Source organism: Indicator indicator, unplaced genomic scaffold (assembly GCF_027791375.1).
Source record: "Indicator indicator isolate 239-I01 unplaced genomic scaffold, UM_Iind_1.1 iindUn_scaffold_65, whole genome shotgun sequence".
NCBI lineage: Eukaryota > Metazoa > Chordata > Aves > Piciformes > Indicatoridae > Indicator > Indicator indicator.
In genome coordinates this window covers 187,101-203,200 of record NW_026539196.1, presented here as the reverse complement: position 1 = coordinate 203,200, position 16,100 = coordinate 187,101, and the positions used below count along the sequence as shown (strand labels likewise).

General features: G+C 65.5%; 3 protein-coding genes across 3 annotated transcripts; 2 read left to right on the top strand and 1 right to left on the bottom strand.

Moving 5' to 3' along the window:
* Nucleotides 1–65: 65 nt before the first annotated feature.
* VAMP8 (vesicle associated membrane protein 8) lies at nucleotides 66–2,740 on the top strand. Its single transcript, XM_054398581.1, has 3 exons — nucleotides 66–164; nucleotides 1,229–1,420; nucleotides 2,597–2,740. The coding sequence occupies exons 1-3, from the start codon at nucleotides 66–68 to the stop codon at nucleotides 2,738–2,740; spliced, it is 435 nt and encodes a 144-aa protein (XP_054254556.1).
* Nucleotides 2,741–6,483: 3,743 nt separating this feature from the next.
* Nucleotides 6,484–8,293, bottom strand: CUNH2orf68 (chromosome unknown C2orf68 homolog). Its single transcript, XM_054398580.1, has 4 exons — nucleotides 8,199–8,293; nucleotides 8,003–8,118; nucleotides 7,244–7,377; nucleotides 6,484–6,606 (listed from the first exon to the last, which is right to left on the bottom strand). The coding sequence occupies exons 1-4, from the start codon at nucleotides 8,291–8,293 to the stop codon at nucleotides 6,484–6,486; spliced, it is 468 nt and encodes a 155-aa protein (XP_054254555.1).
* Nucleotides 8,294–8,687: 394 nt separating this feature from the next.
* Nucleotides 8,688–13,162, top strand: USP39 (ubiquitin specific peptidase 39). The gene is made up of 9 exons (XM_054398579.1): nucleotides 8,688–9,036; nucleotides 9,628–9,697; nucleotides 9,788–9,882; nucleotides 10,860–10,996; nucleotides 11,996–12,148; nucleotides 12,268–12,493; nucleotides 12,570–12,647; nucleotides 12,764–12,831; nucleotides 13,154–13,162. Exons 1-9 carry the CDS (start codon nucleotides 8,688–8,690, stop codon nucleotides 13,160–13,162), a joined length of 1,185 nt encoding a protein of 394 aa, XP_054254554.1.
* The last annotated feature ends 2,938 nt before the right edge of the window (nucleotides 13,163–16,100 follow it).

Genomic DNA, 16,100 nt, shown 5'->3' with positions numbered 1-16,100 from the left:
GCCGCCGCGGGAGCCGGGAGCGGAACGGGACGGGACCGGCACCGGGAGCGGGAGCGGGAACGGACATGGTGGGGCCCGGGGGGAGTCCCGGGAGGCGCTTGAGGAAGTGCCCGGAGTGCCCATGGGGTGCCCGGGGGGGCGGGGGTGCATATGGGGCACCTATGGTGTGCCCAGGGGGGCCTGGGGTGCCCAGGGATGGGGCTGGGGTACACATGGGGCACCTATGGTGTGCCCAGGGGGGCCTGGGGTGCCCAGGGATGGGGCTGGGGTACATATGGGGCACCTATGGTGTGCCCAGGGAGGGCTGGGGTGCCCAGGGATGGGGCTAGGGTACATATGGGGCACCTCAGGGGTGCCCAGGGGGGCCTGGGGTGCCCAGGGATGGGGCTGGGGTACATATGGGGCACCTATGGTGTGCCCAGGGGGGGCTGGGGTGCCCAGGGTTGGGGCTAGGGTACATATGGGGCACCTATGGTGTGCCCAGGGGGGGCTGGGGTGCCCAGGGATGGGGCTAGGGTACATATGGGGCACCTCAGGGGTGCCCAGGGGGCCCTGGGGTGCCTGGGGAACTTCCCGGGTGCCCACCGGGTGCTTGGGGGGGTGGCTGTGTGATGCCTGGCAGGTGCCTGGGGCACCTAGGGGGCACTTCTGGGGTGCGGGGGGAGGGCACCCAGGAGTGCCATAGGGTGCTTGGGGGGTGGCCAGGGTGCCAGGGGGTGCCCATGAGAGGCTTGCTGGGTGCTTGGGGTGCCCGTGGCGTGCCTGTGGGGTGCTTGGGTGGTACCTCAGGGGTACCCAGGGGGCCTGAAGTGCATATAGAGTGCCCACGGGGTGCTGAGGGCTGCATATGGGGTGCCCATGGGCTGCTTGGGTGGTACCTTAGAGATGCCCAGGCTGTGCTCATAGGGTGCTGGGGGGTGCCCAGGGTGCCCATGGGGTGCTTGGGTGGTATCTTAGGGATGCCCAGGCTGTGCTCATAGGGTGCTGGGGGGTGCCCAGGTGCATTTGGGGGTGCCCATGGGGTGCTTAGGTGGCACTTTAGGGATGCCCGGGGTGTGCATATGGGATGCTGGGAGGTGCCCAGGGTGCCCATGGAGTACTCAGGGGTGCCAGGAGGGTGCCAGGGATCTACGTGGGACTACAGCCCAAGTGCACAGGAGGTGCTTGAGGGATGCCAGGGCCTAGATGGGGCAGTGGAAGGTGCTGGGGGCCTGTGGGGGGCCAGCAGTTGCCCGGTCTGAGGCCTGTGCCGCGGCAGCAGGCGGGCACGGCGGGCACGGCGGGCAGCGGGCGCGTGCAGGAGCTGCAGCGCGAGGTGGAGGGCGTCAAGAGCATCATGAGCCAGAACGTGGAGAGGATCCTGGCACGGGGAGAGAACCTGGAGCAGCTCCACAGCAAGAGCCAGGACCTGCAGGCCACGGTGCGGGCACTGCCATGGGCACGGGGGGCTCCGGGAGGTGACACGGGGGCTCCAAGCTGGGCACAGAGTTCCCGAGCTGGGCATGAGGCTCTCAAGTCAGGCACAGGGTCCCTAAGGTGAACACAAGGTCCCTAAGATGGGCAGAGGGCTCCTGAGGTGGCACAAGGTCCCCAAGTTGGCACAGGGTCACTGAGGTGGGTATAGAGTCCCCAGGGTGGCACAAGGAGTCCAAAGTGGCTTAGGGGGGCTGAGGTGGGCACAAGGGTCCCAAGTTGGGCACAGAGTCCACATGATGGATGTAAGCTCCTCAGGGTGGGCACAGGGCTCCTGAGGTGGCACAGGGTCCCCAAGGTGTCACCAGCTGCCAGGGTGGGCACAGCATCCCCAGGAGGTCCCCTAGGGTGGCACCAAGTCCCCTCAGGCTGGCACTGGGACCCTGTGGGGGCATGGGGCACAAAGGTGGCAGCGAGGGGTCCCCAGGGTGGCATTGGGTGGTCCCTGCAGTCACAGTTGATGTCCTCAGAGTGGCACAGATCATCGCGGGGGGTGCCCATGGGAGTGGCAGTGAGGGTGCCCGGGGTGTGCCCATGTGTTTCCCGGGGGTGCCCATGGGGGTGGCAGTGTGGTGCCCGAGGGTGCCCATGGGGGTGGCAGTGTGGTGCCCGGGGGTGCCCATGGGGGTGGCAGTGTGGTGCCCGGGGTGCCCATGGGGGTGGCAGTGCGGTGCCCATGGGGGTGTCTGTGCGGTGCCCGGGGGTGCCCATGGGGGTGGCAGTGCGGTGCCCATGGGGGTGTCTGTGCGGTGCCCGGGGGTGCCCATGGGGGTGGCAGTGTGGTGCCCGGGGTGCCCATGGGGGTGGCAGTGCGGTGCCCGGGGGTGCCCATGGGGGTGGCAGTGTGGTGCCCGTGGGTGCCCATGGGAGTGGCAGTGCGGTGCCCGGGGGGATGTCCGTGCGGTGCCCGGGGGTGCCCATAGGGGTGGCAGTGTGGTGCCCGGGGGTGCCCATGGGGGTGGCAGTGCGGTGCCCGGGGGGGTGTCCGTGCGGTGCCTGGGGGTGGCAGTGTGGTGCCCGTGGGTGCCCATGGGGGTGGCAGTGCGGTGCCCGGGGGGATGTCCGTGCGGTGCCCGGCAGTGCCCATGGGGGTGCCCGCGGTGTCAGGCTGTGTGCCCTGCAGTCGGAGCACTTCAAGACGACGTCGCAGAAGGTCTCTCGCCGCTACTGGTGGCGCAATGTGAAGCTGCTGGTGGCGCTGGGGCTGGCCGGAGCCATCCTCCTCATCATCATCATCCTCCTGGCCACCGGTGCCATCCCCACCTAGGGCACCCCCCGGGCACCCCCCGCACAATACAGCCCTGAGAGAGCTGAGCTGTGTGTGTGCCAGTGGGGACACGGGGGGACGTGGGGAGGGGGGACACGGGAGGGGGACATGGGAGGGGGGACACGGGGAGAGGGGACATGGGAGGGGGGACACGAGTGGGGACACGGGGAGGGGGGACATGGGGAGGGGGACATGGGAGGGGGGACACGAGTGGGGACACAGGGAGGGGACACACGCATGGGGAGGATCCGAGTGGGAACATGGGGACACGGGTGACACAAGTGGGGGGACACACGGGCACACAGGGTGGGGGTCATGAGTGGGGCACACGTGGGGACACGAGTGGGGACACGTGATGCCAGGGCACGGCGGGGGGGGGAGCGGTGCCAGGCGGGTGGCTGGTGCCAGGGAACAAAGGACACAGTGTGGTGGCACTGCCACCCTGCCCGGCGGGGTGGAACATGAGGAAGCCTGCGGGGGGGGCAGGGGCTGCAGGGACATGGGGGTCCCTGGGGACCCCCCCCACCTGTGGGGTGCTTTGGGTACATGGGGGGCGCTGGGTACACGTTGGGGGGGCAGGGGCGGCCCTGGGGACCCAGGTGTGGGGCCCGTGTCTGGGTGGGGGGGGCTAAGGGACTTGGGGGGACCCAGGGCCGCATCTTGGGGGGGGTTGGGGGCATGAGGAGGGGGGAGGGGGACACCCCCACTTCTGGGGGCTGCAGGGGACAGGGTGGCTTTGGGGACCCACGTCGGGAGGCACCCGGGGGGCTTGGGGGACCCCACGGCTAGGGGAGTGCGGGGAACCGGAGCCGCGGGACCGGGAGCGCCCCGGGGGGCACCTGCCCGGTGGGTGCCGGGGACAATGCCCCCGGGGAGGGGACACGCAGCGTGCCGGTCACGGTACCTCCCGCCGGGGGTGGCCGCTGGGGCCCGGGGCGGGACCGGACGGGAGGAGACGGGACGGGGACAGGCGCTCCGGTACCGGCACTCACCGGACACCGACCCCCGGCACCATGGTGAGCGCGGGGGGGCTCCGCTGCCTCTTCCGCTTTTGGTTCCCGGGGGTGGGGGTCAGGGACAACCCCCGGCGCCGGTGCCAGCCCGCGGGGCTCTTCCTGCTGGCGGGAGGGACGCGGCCCCGGGCTGGGGCCGGGAGTGGGGACTGGGGGGGGGGGTGTCCGGTGGGACCGTTCCTCGTCGCCGTGTCCCTGCGTGTCGTCGGAGGTCCCCACCCCCGTGCCGCAGCCAGGGCACCCCCGGGTGCCCTCTGTCCTGTCCCCATGTCCCCAGGGTCTTTACCTGCCCTGTCCCTTTGGTGCGCAGTGTGCCCCGAGGGCTGCTGTCCCCATGTGTCCCCTCCCCGCGGGACCAATGTCCCCATGGTGCCACTTCCCCGGGGTGCCCCTTCCCCCCGGTGCCCATTTCTTGTCCCCGTGTACCCCCAGGCCCTGTGTCACCTGTGCCACCAAGGTCTCCTTGAGTCCCTCAGCCCCAGGGGCTCCTGTCCCCATGGCCATGCTGTGTCCCTTTGTCCCCATGTGCCCCACACAACCCTGGCTGTGTCCGTTTGTCCCCAGGGTCTCCTGTCCCCCTGTGTCCCCATGTCCCCATAGTGCTGATCCTCACTGTCCCCTTGGTCCCCGCACCCCCTCCCCATGGTTCCCCTTCCTCGGGATTCTGATGTCCCTGCGTCCCCCACCCCGTCCTGTCCCCAGAGTCCTGTGTGTGTCCCATGTCCCTCTGTCCCTCCAGCCCAGGTGTGTGCCATGTCCCCTTGTCCCCGAGGTCCCACGTCCTTCTGTCCCCATAGCCCTGCTGTGTCCCATGTCCCTCTGTCCCTCCAGCCCTTCTGTGTCCCATGTCCCTCTGTCCCCATGCTCCCTGGTTGCCCACCCCCGGGGTCCCCTCACGTGGGGCTGTGCCCAGGCGGGGCTGGCACAGTGCCAGCGCCAGGCGGCGGAGGTGACAGAGCTGATGCAGAAGAACCTGGCACGGGCCCTGGAGAGGGACGGGCGGCTGGCAGAGCTGGACGGCCGGGCAGAGGAGCTGCGTGCCATGGTGGGCACCCAGGGGACAGGGGAGCACCCACAGACACCCAGAGTGTGAGGGGGTACCTATAAGAGGGCATGCCTCCAGAGGGGGCACTCATGGGCACCTATAGGGATGTGTAGCCCTGGGGGGGCACTCATGGGCACCTATAGGGATGTATAGCCTGGGGGGGGGGGGTGCACTCATGGACACCTATAGGGGTGTTCAGCCCGGGGGGGGGGGGGCACACTGCAGGGACAGGTGGCACAAGCAGAGGGTCCCCCCTGTGCTGTGTGTCCCTGCAGCGTGCCCACCCCAGCCCCTCCCTGTGCCCTAGGGTCAGAGCTTCACCCGCAGCACGCGGGCGGTGGCACGGCAGCAGCGCAGGGCACACAGGCGCTGGTGCTTGGTGGCCTTCGGCCTCGCTGCCATCCTCGTCCTCATCCTCCTGCTGGCACTGGTGCTGGCACTGTCCCACCCAGCCCCCATCACTGTCATTGTCCCTGGCACTGCCACCCCTGCGACCACGCCTGGAGGGCACTGAGCCGGCGGAGACCCCGCGGGAAGCAGGGACCAGGACCTGACTGGGGGAGAGCCTGCAGGAAATGGGGACCAGGACTGCTCTGCGGGGGGGACCCAACAATAACAACCCAGCAGGAGCTGTGTGGGGAGAGCCTGCAGGAAACAAGCAGGAGGTGCTCCAAGGAGACCCTGCAGGAACAACTCCTCAGGATCTGCTCTGGGGAGACCCCACAGGAAATGGGGCCCAGGACTGGTTTGGGGGAGACCCTGCAGGAAATGGGGCCCAGGAGCAGCTTTGAGCAGAGCCTCCAAGAAGCCAACAAACACCAGGAGGTGCTCCAAGAAGACCCTGCAAGAGCAACCTCCTGGGGTGACCTCCAGGGAGCCCCTGCAATGACCACCACCAGGATCTGCTCTGGGGAGACCCCACAATAAATGAGGACCAGGAGTTGTTTGGGGGAGACCCTGCAGTAACGAAAAGCTCTGATTTGGGGTCACCAGGAGGTATCTAAAGGGGTTCCTGGCAGTGGTGGCACCTCTAAGAGGGATCTAAGGGAGGTTTGGGGTCATCAGAAGGTATCTAAAGAGGGTTCCTCAGGGTGGCTTGGGGCCACCAGGAGATACCTAAGGGGGTACTGGGGTCATCAGAAGGTATCTAAAGGAGCTTTGATGGGCACCAGAAGGTATCTCAAGGGGGTTCCTGGTCCACCAGAAGGAGGCTTTGGGCACCAGAAGGTATCTAAAGGGGTTCCTGAGGGTGGTGGCACCTCCAGGAGGTATCCAAGGAGGGGCATGGAGGTGGTTTGGGGCCCCCAGGAGGTATCTGAGGGAGGTTTGGGGTCACCAGAAGGCTCTCAGGGGGTTTGAGGGGGTGGGGAGGAAGGATCCACACTGGGGTCACCTACTCTGGTCCCCAGGTGTCACCAGCCCAGAGCGTGGCCCTGCCACAGAGAGGGGGCACCTGGGCACACAGTGGCACCCAGGCAGGGCATGGAGTTCCCTGGGGACATGGCACACGTTGGCACCCAGTCAGCACCCTGGCACCCATGGCACAGTGCCACACTGAGGTGCCCAGATGCCACCAACCCCTCCCCTGTGCCTCCGTGTCCCCAGGCAGCAGCAGCAGCCAGCAGCACCTTGCAGCACCTTTATTCTGAGGGGGCAGAGCCGTGCCCAGCAGGGTGGCACCATGCTCAGCCTGTCCCTCGGCGCTTGCTGAGCTCATCCTGCACCCTCTGGCAGAGGGCACGGCGCAGGGCAGGCTCCAGCGGGCTCCGGGCACACACCCTGCGGGTGACCTCCTCTGCGCTGTCCCCCTGCAGCAGCCTGTCACCAGCTGTGCCCACGGGGCACCCACGCTGCCCCACCTCACCCCAGGGGAGCTGGCACCCACCAGGTACCCACTGCACCCCTTGCCCCCTGTGCCACCCTGACCAGATACCAACAGCACCCCTTGCCCAGTGTGCCCCCCTGACCAGGTACCCACTGCATCCCTCGCCCCATGTGCCACCCTCACCAGGTACCCACTGCACCCCTTGCCCCCTGTGCCACCCTCACCATGTACCCACTGCACCCCTTGCCCCCTGTGCCACCCTGACCAGATACCCACAGCACCCCTTGCCTAGTGTGCCACCCTCACCAGGTACCCACTGCACCCCTTGCCCCCTGAGCCACCCTCACCAGATACCCACAGCACCCCTTGCCCAGTGTGCCACCCTCACCAGGTACCCACTGCACTCCTTGCCCCATGTGCCACCCCCATGCCCACAGTAGCACCCACACCCTCCCACTTCATCTGAAGGGAGCTGGTACCCACTGCCCCCCTTGCCCTGTGGGGCATCCCCCATCCTCCCACTTCACCCCAGGGGAGCTGGCACCCAGTGCAGCCCGCAGGCTCCTGGGCACCGCGGTGCGGTGTGGGGGCGCAGGGGGTGCCCGGTGCCCGGTGCCCACCTGGTGGACGATGACGGAGGTGACGCAGCCATCGTCCCCTTCGTACTCCAGGCAGAAGAGCCTCGGCCCGCGGGGGTCGCTCGGGGGGGACCCCGGGCTGGTGCCCCCCCCCGAGCCGCCTGTGGCACCGCACCCTCAGGGGGCAGCCAGGACCCACCTTGGGTGCTCCCCCCCCCACCCCCTGCCCACCTGGGGGGTCTCTTTCTCCCCCCTGCTCACCCTCGGCTGCCCCCACCCAGGCTGTGCCCCCTGACCCCCGCCATGGCCCGGCCCGGGGTGCCCTCTACTTCCTTCCCACCCCCGGGTGCCCCTCTCAAGCCCCCCCAGGGCTGCCTCCCCCGCTTGGGGGCTTCCTCCTGCCCCATCCCCACCCGGGGGTGCCCCACCCCCACCGCACAGGGTGCTCCCCCAAGTCTCAGCCCCCTCGGAGATCCCCACCCTTGGGTGCCCCCCACGCTCCCTAGCCCACTCTTAGGTGCCCCTCATGCCCCCACACGCCCAGGGCTGCCCAGTCACCCCTCCCGCAGCCTTAGGCGCCCCCTCCTCATTTCTCGCCCCCTCCTCATTTCTCGCCCCCCAGGTCCCGGCCGCCCCCTTGGCTGCCTCTCAGCCGCGTAACCAACTCCAGAGTCCTCTCCTGCCCCCAGACCACCTGGTGGGTGCCCGCTGCGCCCACCAGGGGTGCCCCCGGAGCCGCCCCCCGGCGCCGCCCCTGCCCTGCCCTGCCCTGCCCTGCCCCGGGAGGGCCGCGGTGCTCACCGGGCCGGCGGGGCCGGTACACCTGCTGATCGGGGCGGCGGGGCCGTGCGGGAGTCGGTGTTAGCCGGCCCCGCGCCCGGCCCCGCGCCTGCCGCACCGCCCGCTCGTAGGCGTCCCTGAGGGGGCAACCGGGAAGGTTACCGGAGAGGAGCCAGGGATGGCACAAGGAGCGCCCAGGCCTCGCCGGTACCGGTACCTGGCGATCTGATTGTGCCGGATATGCCGCACGAAACCGTGGCTCATGTCAAGCCGCCCACCCGGCCGGCAGCGCCAATCCACGGCCGCCTCCATCGCCGGGATGAGTCCTAAGGAGAAGGCCGCGGGCGGGGCCAAGTGACCGGTACCGGGGCCGCGACCCCTTTAAAAGCCCCGCCGCGGCTGCCGCGCGCAGGCATCAGGGGGCGCTCCGCTGCGCTGGCGCACAAAGGGCGGATCCAGCCCCGCACGTTGTGCGCAAGCTCAGCAGCCAGACCGCCCGGGCCGGCTGCCGGGTGGGCAGCGGCGCATGCGTAGAGCCTCATTACTGTTCTGCGCATGCGGAGACCCCCGAACCCGCGCCCCCCCACCCGCCCAGGCGCATGCGCAGTGGCTACGGTGTGCTCCCGGTCGCGCCCAGTTCTCCTCGCGCCGGCGCGCTCCCCCTGCCGCGCGCGTCCCCCCGCCCGCCGCGCCTGCGCGCGCCGCCATGGCGAGCCGCGGGAAGCGGGACCGGGAGACCCGGGCGGCCCCGCGGGGGACGGGCGGCGGCAGCGCCTCTTCCTCTTCTTCCTCCTCCTCGTCGCGGGGCTCGTCGCGCAGCCGCCATGAAGGGGACGCGGAGCGGTCCCGCGGGAGGCGGGAGGTGGAGCGCGGGCGGCGGGAGGCGGCGGACACCGGCCTGGCGCTGCCGTTGCCGGTGGATCCCGCTCGTATCAAGCGGGAGCCGGGTACCGGCAGCGGGTCCTGGGAGCGTCCCGTCGCCATAAGCGGGCCGGTGCGGGTCAAGCGGGAGCGGGAGCCTGATGGAGACTCCGACCCGGAGCCCGAGCCCACCGGTGAGCAGCGGGAGTGCGGGGAACGGGCCCGGGCCGGGTACCGGCGTGTTGGGGCGAGGGACGGCAGGGACACGGGGGGGTGGGATAGGATAGGATAGGATGGGATGGGATGGGATGGGATAGAAGGGAGATGCCGGGGGGCTACGGATGTACGGAGGATCTAGTGTGGGGGGGGGGGCACGGGAACTGATCCGGGAGGTCCTGGGGTGAAGTCTGCGGAGTGGGGGAGGCACCGGAGCGGTACCCCCGGAGAGGCTTAACGGGGTGTGTGGGGCAATATTTGCTGTGCCTCTGATGGGAGGCATCACCCTGGTGCTAACGAGCCCCCCTCCCCCCGTTCATTAGCGATCCTTGGTCGTTAACGACTCCCCCCTTAATTACCGCCCCCCCCTTAATTAACGACCCCTCCTTAATTAACGCCCCCCCGCGTTGATCAGTCACTACCGAGTTCCCCTCACTAACGACCCCCTCGCTATTAACGCCCCTCCAGTTTCATTAACCACTTCCCTTTCTCATTGCTCCCCCCCAGTGAACGCCCCCCCAACCCCCCCACGTTGCTAACGACCCTCCCTCTGTCACCCCTCCCCCTAGTGCGCTATGGCCGCTTCGACCCCGAGGACCAGCGGAGTCGCCACTGCCCCTACCTGGACACCATCAACAAGTGAGCAGGGCTGGAGGGGCGCACAGGGGGGCTTTGGGGTAACCCCCCCCCCAGGTCCTGGGGTCTGCCACAGCTCTGTGCCCCCCCCAGGAGCGTCCTGGATTTCGACTTTGAGAAGCTCTGCTCCATCTCCCTGTCCCACATCAACGTCTACGCCTGCCTGGTCTGCGGGAAGTACTTCCAGGGTGAGCCCCCCCCCCCCGACCCCGGGCCTTGGGGGGGCTGCTGGGGGTGCACCGGGGACACCCCAGGGCTGGGGGAGGTGCATTAGGGACACCCAGGGCTGGGGGGGGCTGGGGGTGCATTAGGGACACCCAGGGCTGGGGGGGGCTGGGGGTGCATTAGGGACACCCAGGGCTGGGGGGGGCTGTTGGGGGTGCATTAGGGACACCCAGGGGCTGGGGGGGCTGGGGGTGCATTAGGGACACCAGGGCTTGGGGGGGCTGTTGGGGGTGCATTAGGGACACCCAGGTGCTGGGGGGGCCTGCTGGAGGGGACAGAGGGGACACCCCCCAGGGCCCAGAGGGGGATGGCAGCCTGGGAGGATGGCAGGGGACACCTAGGGACCATGGTGGGACCCCGGGGTCACCCAGGTTGCTGCCAAAGGAGACTTGAGGGACACCCAGTGAGCAGGGGGCTGGCAGGGGGGACACAGGGGACACCCAGGGGGACTTGGGGCACTGGGGGCACAAGAACACCCAGGGGGCAGCTGCAGGGGGGACACAGGGCATGGCTGGGGCGGGGGCACAAAGAACACCTAGAGGCCAGGTGGGACACGGTGGGCACCCAGGGGGAGCTGCTGGGGCCCCCATGAGGGCTGTTTAGGAGGTGCTGCTGGGGGAGGCATGGGGGACACCACCTGGGGTGCTGCTGGGGGAGGCATTGGGGACACTCCCTGGGGTGTTGCTTAGGGGGATATGGGGGACACCCCCTGGGGTGCTGTTGGCAGGGGGCTGGGGTGCTGCCGGGGACCACCCAGGCCCCGCTGGGCTGAGCAGAAGCAGGCAGAGGAGAGGCCTCCCTCGTGTCCTCCCTCGTGTCCCTCCCAGCTCCACCTTCTGCCTTTCCCATCCCTGCTTCTGCCCTCGGGAGCCCCAAAGCTGCCCCCCCCCGGCCCCCCTGCTGTGCCCCCCCAGCTGCCCTGACCCCTGGCATGGGGCAGGCCGGGGGCTGCGCTCCCATGCCTACATCCACAGCGTGCAGTTCAGCCACCACGTGTTCCTCAACCTGCACACCCTCAAGTTCTACTGCCTGCCCGACAACTACGAGATCATCGACTCCTCGCTGGAGGACATCACGGTCTGAGCCCCTGCCCCCCTGCCTGCCACGTCCTCCCCTTTGCTTGCAAAGCAGCACAGAGGCCAGCCCTGAGCACTGCCCCAGCACCACCACCCCATGGCCCTCAGCACCACAGCTCCAGGGCTCTGGAACCCCTCCAGGGCTGGGGACTGCACCACTGCCCTGGGCAGCCTGGGCCAGGCCTGGACAACCCTTTCCAGGAAGAAATTGTTCCTCATGGCCAACCTGAACCTCCCCTGGGACAACCTGAGGCCATTTCCTCTTGTCCTGTCCTTGTTCCTAGGGAGCAGAGCCCAACCCCCCCTGGCTCCAGCCTCCTCTCAGGAGCTGTAGAGAGCAATGAGGTCTCCCTCAGCCTCCTCTTCTCCAGCCTCAACCCCCCCAGCTCCCTCAGCTGCTCCTCCCCAGCCCTGCTCCAGCCCTCAAAGTCCTTCTGGCAGTGAGAGCCCAACCCTGACCCCAGGCTTCCAGCTGTGGCCTCCCCAGTGCCCAGCCCAGGGGCACAATCCCTGCCCTGCTCCTGCTGCCCACCCCACTGCTGCTCCAGGCCAGGCTGCTGCTGCCCTCCTTGCCCACCTGGGCACAGCCTGAGCTCATCTCCAGCTGCTGGCACCCAGCACCCCCAGGGCCTTTCCTGCTGGGCACTTTGCAGCCACTCTGCCCCCAGCCTGGAGCCTTCCTGGGGTTGCTGTGCCCCAAATCAGGACCCAGCCCTTGGCCTTGGGGAGCCTCATCCCATCGGCCTCAGCCTGCTCAGGACCCTCTGCAGATCCCTTCCTGCCCAATTCTCTGTCACTGTTGTGTGCTTTTGCCCCCACCTGAGGTCTCCTATGTGGAGCTTTGTCCCACCCTGGAGGCTCCCTGGGCAGCTCCTGCCAGGCTTTGGCTGCTGCTGTCCCTGCCCAGCCTGGGGTCTGCAGGCTCCCTGCAGGTGCCAGGCTGCTGCAGCTGCCTTGCTGCTGTGGCCCTGGCTGGAGCTGCTGCCCTTTCTCTCTGCAGTATGTCCTCAAGCCTACCTTCACCACGCAGCAGATTGCCAACCTGGACAAGCAGGCCAAGCTCTCCCGTGCCTATGATGGCACCACCTACCTGCCTGGCATCGTGGGGCTCAACAACATCAAAGCCAACGACTATGCCAACGCCGTGCTGCAGGTGGCACCTGGGCAGGGCACCTCCAGCCTTCCCGCTTGGCTTGGGGAGCCTCCTCCCCTTCAGACCTCCCCTGCTGGAGTGGGGCTGGTGGGGAGCATTGCCTTGTTGCTGCCCCACAGGCTCTGTCCAACGTGCCTCCTCTGAGGAACTACTTCTTGGAGGAGGACAACTACAAGAGCATCCAGAGGCCCCCTGGGGACATCATGTTCCTGCTGGTGCAGCGCTTCGGGGAGCTGATGAGGAAGCTCTGGAACCCCAGAAACTTCAAGGCCCACGTCTCACCCCATGAGATGCTGCAAGCTGTGGTCCTCTGCAGCAAGAAGAACTTCCAGATCACCAAACAAGGTGAGGAGGAGCCTGGGCTGGTGCTGGTGGTGGGGTCTAAGCCAGCTTGGTTCTCATCCTGCTCTCTGCTCTGCAGGTGATGGAGTGGATTTTCTCTCCTGGTTCCTCAACGCGCTGCACTCAGCCCTGGGTGGCACCAAGAAGAAGAAGAAGAGTAAGGAGAGAGAGAGAGGGAGAGAGCCATGAAGGCTCCTTCTTGCCTTGGGACACCCTTTTGGGTGCCACTTGTGTCACCCTTGTCCACCCCCCTAAGCTTTGCTGTCCCCACAGCCATCGTCACCGACGTCTTCCAGGGCTCCATGCGCATCTTCACCAAGAAGCTGCCTCACCCAGACCTGGTGGGTGCTTGGCTGGGGCTGGGCTGGGGGGGGGGCAGAGCTTTGGGAGGGGTCTGCAGATCCCCTGCTCTGAATCCTTGTCCTAGTTCAGAGCGAGGCAGGTTTGCTCTTTCAGCTCTTCCAAAGGGGCAGAAGGAAAAGGCTCACCCGAAGGCCTGGAAGGATGAAATGGAAATGTGCCATGGGTTGAGGCTTAGGCCTTTAAAAACCCTCAGAGTGTGAACCTCCAGAGGCTGGAGGCAGTGCAGGGTGGAGAGGAGATTGGAAGCTTTTGGTGTTCCACACCCAGAGCTCTGTTACCTTATTCTCTTTAAACTGGCAGCAAAGCTAGCTCTGCCCTCTTCCCTTCCCTCTCCCGGGATGCAGTCAGCTTCCTCAGCTGGCATGGGGGAGGATGGTTCCAGGTTTGGCTGTGCCCTTCAGGACCAGACCAGGCTTAGCTGTGCCCTTCAGGACCAGACCAGGCTTAGCTGTGCCCTTCAAGACCAGACCAGGCTTAGCTGTGCCCTTCAGGACCAGACCAGGCTTAGCTGTGCCCTTCAGGACCAGGCCAGGCTTAGCTGTGCCCTTCAAGACCAGGCCAGGCTTAGCTGTGCCCTTCAGGACCAGGCCAGGCTTAGCTGTGCCCTTCAGGACCAAACCAGGCTTAGCTGTGCCTTTCAGGACCAGACCAGGTTTAGCTGTGCCCTTCAGGACCAGACCAGGCTTGGCTGTGCCCTTCAGGACCGGACCAGGCTTGGCTGTGCCCTTCAAGACCAGACCAATTTTTCCTGTGCCATCTTGGCCTCTTTGGGCTTCTGGTAAACCCCAGGTGGGGAGAGCAAAGGAGTCCTGGGTTTTGGTCTGGTTTGGAGGTTTGGAGAAGGCTTTGGCTTGATGAATTTTTGTGTCTTGCTCTCTTGCCCTGCTCTGCATTGTGGTTTGCAGCAGCTTCCATTTCCTCTTCCACTGTGTTCTGACCCATATCCTAAGGGAAGTCTTTCTTTAATTACTTGGAAAGTGAGTTTTGGAGCCTGATTCCCCTCCTTGCCCGTTAGCCCAAGAGAAAATGCTGTTTAAAACCACACAGAACAGTACAGAGAAGACAAAATACACAAAAATCCCCAGGTTGGGCTTAACACAGAACCTCCTTCAGCCAGAGCTGCCCAAAGCTTCTTCTAAAGCAGGCAGCCAGCCCCAGGCCTGCATCCCCCTGCCCCAAGCCCCTCTGCCCTCCATACCAAACCATTATGGTGCAGCTAAAATTCAGCTTGGCAGCTCCAGACCCAGTTAGGAGGTTCCAGATCCCAATTAGGAGGTTCCAGGCTCTAAGTAGGAGGTTCCAGGCTCTAAGTAGGAGGTTCCAGATCCCGATTAGGAGGTTCCAGATCCCGATTAGGAGGTTCCAGGCTCAAAGTAGGAGGCTCCAGGTCCCAATTAGTAGGCTCCAGGTCCCATTTAGGAGGTTCCAGGCTCTAATGAAGAGGTTCCAGGCCCCAATTAGGAGGGTGCAGACTCAATTAGGAAGCTCCAGGTCCCAGTTAGGAGGCTCCAGGTCCCAGTTAGGAGGCTCCAGGTCCCAGTTAGGAGGCTCCAGGTCCCAGTTAGGAGGCTCCAGGCTCTAAGGAGGAGTCTCCAGGCCCCAATTAGGAGTCTCCAGGCCCCAATTAGGAGTCTCCAGGCCCCAATTAGGAGTCTCCAGGCCCCAATTAGGAGTCTCCAGGCCCCAATTAGGAGTCTCCAGGTCCCAATCAGGAGGAACCAAACCCAATTAGGAGGTTCCAGGCTCTAATTAGGAGGTTCCAGGCTCTAATGAAGAGGTTCTAAGCCCCAATTAGGAAGTTCCAGGCTCTATTTAGGAGGCTCCAGGTCCCAATCAGGAGGCTCCAGGTCCCAATCAGGAGGAACCAGACCCAATTAGGAGCCTCCAGGTCCCAATTAGGAGGTTCCAGGCTCTAATGAAGAGGTTCCAAGCCCCAATTAGGAAGTTCCAGGCTCTATTTAGGAGGCTGCAGGCTCTAATTAGGAGGTTCCAGGCTCTAAGGAGGAGTCTCCAGCTCCCAATCAGGAGGTTCCAGACTCTAATTAGGAGGTTCCAGGTCCCAATTAGGAGGCTCCAGGCTTTAATTAGGAGGCTCCAGGCCCCAATTAGGAGGAACCAGACCCAATTAGGAGGCTCCAGGTCCCAATTAGGAGGTTCCAGGCTCTAATGAAGAGGTTCCAAGCCCCAATTAGGAAGTTCCAGGCTCTATTTAGGAGGCTGCAGGCTCTAATTAGGAGGTTCCAGGCTCTAAGGAGGAGTCTCCAGCTCCCAATCAGGAGGTTCCAGACTCTAATTAGGAGGTTCCAGGTCCCAATTAGGAGGAACCAGACCCAATTAGGAGGCTCCAGGTCCCAATTAGGAGGTTCCAGGCTCTAATGAAGAGGTTCCAGGCCCCAATTAGGAGGCTGCAGGCTCTAATTAGGAGGTTCCAGGCCACAATTAGGAGTCTCGAGGTCCCAATTAGGAGGTTTCAGGCTCTAATTAGGAGGTTCCAGGTCCCAATTAGGAGGCTCCAGACTCTAATTAGGAGGCTCCAGACTCTAATTAGGAGGCTCCAGACTCTAATTAGGAGGTTCCAGGCTCTAATTAGAAGGTTCCAGGTCCCAATTAGAAGGTTCCAGGTCCCAATTAGGAGGCTCCAGGCTCTAATTAGGAGGCTCCAGGCCACAATTAGGAGTCTCCAGACCCAATTAGGAAGCTCCAGATCCCAATCAGGAGGCTCCAGGCCCCAATCAGGAGGCTCCAGGCCCCGATCAGGAGGCTCCAGGCCCCGATCAGGAGGCTCCAGGCCCCGATCAGGAGGCTTCAGGCCCCAATTAGCAGGCTTCAGGCCCCAATTAGGAGGAACCAGACCCAATTAGGAGGCTCCAGGTTCCAGTTAGGAGGCTCCAGGTCCCAGTTAGGAAGCTCCAGACCTAGCTAGGAGGCTCCAGACCCAGTTAGGAGGCTGCAGCCCCGAAGAGGCCTCTCCAAGCCCCAGCCAGGATGCTCCAGGCACATCTGGCAGCATTTCTGAGGCTCACCCCAGACCTCACTCCCTCACAAGAGCCAAGAGCCTGAGTGTGCTCCTGGGAGGAGAGGGAGGGGGGAAAAAAGAGCAGAACAGTGCAGCTGCAGCCAGTCTTGGGGAGCTGCAGGACTCCAGGGCCTGCAGGAGCCTCCTGCTCCTCCCCCTGCTGCAGCTCTGGGACTTGGCTGGTTCCTTGCTGGCTCAGCCCAGCCTGAGGCTCCCCCACCCCTGTGCCGT

Coding starts and splice junctions, on each gene's coding strand:
- USP39 (XM_054398579.1), top strand. CDS start 8,688: ATGGCGAGCCGCGGGAAGCGGGACCGGGAGACCCGGGCGGCCCCGCGG. Junction 9,037..9,627: donor CCCGGAGCCCGAGCCCACCG/GTGAGCAGCGGG, acceptor CCCTCCCCCTAG/TGCGCTATGGCCGCTTCGAC. Junction 10,997..11,995: donor CCTCGCTGGAGGACATCACG/GTCTGAGCCCCT, acceptor TTCTCTCTGCAG/TATGTCCTCAAGCCTACCTT.
- VAMP8 (XM_054398581.1), top strand. CDS start 66: ATGGTGGGGCCCGGGGGGAGTCCCGGGAGGCGCTTGAGGAAGTGCCCG. Junction 165..1,228: donor GTGCATATGGGGCACCTATG/GTGTGCCCAGGG, acceptor GGGGGCCAGCAG/TTGCCCGGTCTGAGGCCTGT. Junction 1,421..2,596: donor GCCAGGACCTGCAGGCCACG/GTGCGGGCACTG, acceptor TGTGCCCTGCAG/TCGGAGCACTTCAAGACGAC.
- CUNH2orf68 (XM_054398580.1), bottom strand. CDS start 8,293: ATGGAGGCGGCCGTGGATTGGCGCTGCCGGCCGGGTGGGCGGCTTGAC. Junction 8,119..8,198: donor CGGCACAATCAGATCGCCAG/GTACCGGTACCG, acceptor TTGCCCCCTCAG/GGACGCCTACGAGCGGGCGG. Junction 7,378..8,002: donor GTACCGGCCCCGCCGGCCCG/GTGAGCACCGCG, acceptor CTGCCCCCTGAG/GGTGCGGTGCCACAGGCGGC.